The sequence below is a fragment of the Cibotium barometz genome, chromosome 13 (genome assembly GCF_041138505.1).
Source record: "Cibotium barometz isolate CiBa-2024 chromosome 13, ASM4113850v1, whole genome shotgun sequence".
In the NCBI taxonomy this organism is placed as follows: Eukaryota; Viridiplantae; Streptophyta; class Polypodiopsida; order Cyatheales; family Cibotiaceae; genus Cibotium; species Cibotium barometz.
Window position 1 is genome coordinate 18,082,915 of NC_141058.1, and position 4,784 is coordinate 18,087,698.

General features: G+C 40.7%; 1 protein-coding gene across 1 annotated transcript; it reads left to right on the top strand.

Annotated features, from left to right (window-relative positions):
- The first annotated feature begins 2,806 nt into the window (after positions 1–2,806).
- LOC147632442 (histone H3.3a-like) lies at positions 2,807–3,477 on the top strand. The gene is made up of 3 exons (XM_086806974.1): positions 2,807–2,929; positions 3,072–3,142; positions 3,273–3,477. The coding sequence occupies exons 1-3, from the start codon at positions 2,858–2,860 to the stop codon at positions 3,475–3,477; spliced, it is 348 nt and encodes a 115-aa protein (XP_086663100.1). The 5' UTR covers positions 2,807–2,857.
- The last annotated feature ends 1,307 nt before the right edge of the window (positions 3,478–4,784 follow it).

The following is a 4,784-nucleotide window of genomic DNA, read 5'->3' on the forward strand; positions in this document are numbered from 1 at the left end:
AGTAGCTTGAAGTGATTTGAAGTGAGCCCACATTTTAGTGCAATCTTCTCATAAACATGGTAGCAAACTTCATTAAAGGTGGAGAAACCACTTGAAGGAACTTAGGGTTTATGAGCAAGCTTTGAAGCTTTCTTGATCAAGATCTAGAGCTATTTCCTCAATATTTACAAACCTTCTTATTCTATCGATTGATTGTAAAATGTAACCATTGAAGGTATTCTCAAGCATTGCCATGAGATTTTATCAAGCTTCTCTATCTTTCTTGCCATTCTCAAGGGATCTAGCATAAATCTTGGAAAGGGAGCTTGATCACAAGCATTAGGATGGGGTTTTTGTGCCAATCATCAAGATCTTGCCTTAATTCAAGAATTAACACGGATTATTAAAGATAGTTTCTAATTCTATTAGAGAGTGTAACCCTTGCTAGAGACCTCTATGGTGTTGATGCCGGACACCACATCATTTTCACCACCTTTGGGCCACAGGCGCCGGAATGTCCGTAATTCACTTGAGAACCATGTTTTGTATATTTTACGCGTGTGCTCGTCGTTCATATATTAAAGGCATGCCACGAGGTTTTAGGTGGAGAGTGCTAGATTTAGAATAGGTGTTTATACTAGCTAGAGTGGCTAAATGAGCTTGAGAACCAGACTTTTGACACTTTGGCCGCTCAAGAGTGAGAACCCTAGAGGTCACCTACAAAACCTAAAATGTAACTCTCATGACTCATTCTTTTACACTAATTCAATATAGTGCTATTCTTCTCTATCTACTATCTTATGCTATTGCTTCCTTTCTTGTGTGAGTGAGCAAGCAAGCAAGCAAGCACTCTCTCACATAAGATAGAGTGCTCTTCTTCTCTATCTACTATCTTATGCTATTGCTTGCTTGCTCTATGTGTGCTTGCCTGCTTGCATGTGAGAGAGTGAGTGTGAGAGAGTAATATGAGGAGGGTCTAGCTTCCTTTGGAGTGTAGCGACGACAGTGGTAATAGTGGAGTGGAGCTTTGGAGTGCGGTTATGCAACAACATCATCTCCTATATGAGAATCTTGAGCACAAGTATTCACAAGGTGAGGAAAACACCTGCCCATGAAATTGTGAGCTAGGTCATGGGATATTGGCTTCTCGGTTGAGCTATTTTATGCTCCCACGTGTGGTGGGGCAGGTCGACTTCATCTATAGGGGCTGCAAGCTGATCGATTTGGCTCCAGGAGCTTGCGCATGGCTGTTGGGACTGTTTTTGGGCTTCTCTGCTGAGAATAGGGCTTGGATGGAGTGAGCAGAGCCTCTACAGGAGCTGGCCGAATGTTATAAGGGCCATTATTGGCTGTTTTTACAGATCTGTAGGAGGTTTCTCGCGACGAAACTTGAGCAAACATGTCCCTAAACAAGTACCAAGCCTGGTGATGTGATCTGGTGGAACCTTTGGGTGGCCAGTGAGCCAAAACCATGGTTGGTTACTGTTTTGCAGGTTTGGGACAGCACTTTGTTAGAGGGTTGGTGACTGCTCTATCAAAGTACAGGAGTGGTTGGTGATCACTCTACCCTGGTTGGTGACCGAGGGTGTTCTACAGGAGCGGTTGGTGATCGCTCAACCTTGGTTGGTGACCGAGGGTGTTGCAGGAGTGGTTGGTGACCGCTCGATCTTGGTTGGTGACCGAGGAGTTGCAGGTAATGTGTTAACCTATGTTTCCACAGTTGGATAAATCTGGTGTCAGCTGGATGAGTGTGTACTCTCCAGGCACCTGCATCTTGTACATATAAATACTTATGTTGGTAATGAAGATACCTCAGGGGGGGCTGGCCCAACTTGAGCCCCTAGTGCTGTGTCATGTGCTGCATTGGTTTGTTCTTGTGCTCTTCCTATGATGGTGCAAGGGCTTTCCATAAGTGGTTGTCCCCACAGAATAGCCCCACGTATATAGTCACAATGCATTTTGAATGCGTGTGTGCTCATTATGTAATTTTTTTTTTGTAACTCACAAGAAAGTAAAACCCTTTCTATTGAATGCACATGTTTTCTTGCATAATTTTTAGTGAGCCCCCATAGTATGCAAGAGAGACATCTCGAGATTTAGAACCTAAGGCTACTCCACATATTCCTCTTGGTCAATGTATCTTGCTCAGGCCCTCGCATTAAGACAACGAGACCTCTATCTTGGTGGTCACGCCAATTTTAAACAATTGGTCTCCTTGTATTAAACCTTGTGTCCTCTCCCTTGGGCCGAGCCATCCATGTTGGCCGTTAGGCTTGGCTATCATATCAACTTATGGTCCTATAACCTTGATACAACAGCTCAAAGCACTTGCATCTCCTAGAAGCAAAGGTTCTATGCATGAGTGGAATAGATGTAAGTGTTGCATGTCTATGTGAGAGAGAGAGAGAGAGAGATCATTGAATTTAGGGTATATGCTTGTAAAAGGTACATTATATCTGAAAAATTAAGTAATGAATGCCTTTTTTTTTCCCCCACCCACTCACATTGGGTGCGCCTATTATTAGAGAAGATGAAATGTGTAGGTGCTCCCATATATATATATATATATATATATATATATATTGGCTTCATGAGGAAATGTGTGCAAAAGATTGTGAATTAAAAAGATAAAATATTGAGCAGACTTCTTTAAGAAAAGATGGATTGTGTAATTAATTGAAAAGATGAATTATCGAGCAGACCTCTTTGGATTATTTAATTAATTAAAAATATGAATTATTGAGTAGAGAAAAGGAATAGGCAGACGGCGAAACGTTATGGACGTTTGGCCAAACCCAGCGATAAAGGAGGAGGAGGAGGAGCGGGCAGCAGGCGTTCATACGCAGCGTTATTGTTGCAGGCGTTCATACGCAGCGTTATGGCACGCACCAAGCAGACTGCTCGCAGGTCCACTGGAGGCAAGGGCCCGCGCAAGGAGCTGGCCACCAAGGTCAGGATGATATATACACGCGCAATTAGATCTGCACCGTCCGATGCCATGCAGGCTGCTGCAGTGGTGATCAGCGTGTTTTTTTTTCTTTTTTTTTTTTTGGTCTGATTTTGCTGTGTTGTTTTTTGTTGCTGCCATGCAGGCTGCCCGCAAAGTAGCGTTCGGCGGCATCAAGAGGCCTCACCGCTATAGACCCGGAACTGTGGCGCTCCGGTATTCGCTTGCTCATCATCATCATCATCATCATCTCCTCCTCCTCCTCTAACTAGCACTCAGACCTTTCTTCTTCTGTTTTTCTCTCTCAATATTTCTTACCGCCTGCTTCCTCCATCCCTGCCTGCAGTGAGATCCGAAAATTTCAGAAGTCCAGTGAGCTCCTCATCCGGAAGCTTCCTTTCCAAAGGCTTGTGAGAGAAATCGCCCAAGATTACAAGGCATGGATGTCTCCCCCCCCTACATTATCATCCCACCACCACCACCACCACCACCATCATCATCATATTTATTATGGTCACTTACATTCTAATCTTATATTAATACATATATGATAAAACTGTAAATTTGCCCCTCTCTACATTATCATGCGACCACCACCACCACCATCATCATCATATTTTATATGGTCACTTACATTCTAATCTTATATTAATACATATATGATAAAACTGTAAATTTGCCCCTCTCTATCATGCCACCACCATCATCATCATCATATTTTATATGGTCACTTACATTCTAATCTTATATTAAATACATATATGATAAAACTGTAAATTTGCCCCTCACTACATTATCATGCCACCATCATCATCATATTTTATATGGTCGCTTACATTCTAATCTTATAATTAATACATATATGGTAATAGTGTAAACTTTTTTTTGTCCATAGATACAATCCAAAAAAACCATAGTTCTTAGAGTGCTTTTATCAATAAGTCTTTTTATTAAAACCCATGGCACACCATGAGCTTACATGTAATCATGTCCACACGATCACATATAAACATGCATCATCATAATCCTCATCATGATCCACATTTATAAAAGCAAGGCTTTTTATTAAAACCCATGATGCTCCATCAACTTCCTAACCAGCTACACATAATCATGTCCAAACATGATCATATATAATCATCATCGTGATCACAACACTTTTACATCATCTGGCACATAATTATTTGCCATCACATTCCATCCCATGATCACCATCATTGCATCATTTCACAAGGTTTCTTGCATCATCAACATATCCTCGATGTCATCACTGGCACATCACGTCATAATCATCATTATTAGAAATAGCACATCACTTCATTATTATCATCAAGATGTATTGCTAAAATCATTTTTTCATTTTTAATTAATTATGTTCTAAAGGTCTTTGTGATATGTGTTTTTTTTTGGCTCTACTCTACAGACTGACTTGCGCTTCCAGTCACACGCAGTGCTTGCCATGCAAGAAGCAGCCGAAGCTTATCTTGTCGGAATATTTGAGGATACCAACCTATGTGCCATTCATGCAAAGCGTGTCACCATCATGCCCAAAGATATTCAACTTGCACGACGTATTAGAGGAGAGAGAGCTTAAGTTAGTATTCAACTACCTCATATGATGAAAAATTAAGTGTAAGTTTGGTATTTTTGAGTTAGTTATAATTTTATTTTTTATTTTGTGTAGCCTTTATTCAAGTGCACATCACTTGTATTTGTGAATCTTACGTCTCTAGAAAGTATCACTAGCCAAAAATAAATAAAAAAGGATGACATTCTTGTGCCTTACGAAGAGCAAGGAATTTTCATCATTCTTTATACCATTTTAATATCTTTCAAACTTTCTTCAATATTTTGCCAT

Excerpts from the sequence above, each read along its gene's own strand:
- LOC147632442 (XM_086806974.1), top strand. The coding sequence starts at position 2,858 with ATGGCACGCACCAAGCAGACTGCTCGCAGGTCCACTGGAGGCAAGGGC. Across the intron at positions 2,930-3,071 it reads GCAAGGAGCTGGCCACCAAG|GCTGCCCGCAAAGTAGCGTT; the intron begins GTCAGGATGATA and ends GCTGCCATGCAG. Across the intron at positions 3,143-3,272 it reads CCCGGAACTGTGGCGCTCCG|TGAGATCCGAAAATTTCAGA; the intron begins GTATTCGCTTGC and ends CCCTGCCTGCAG.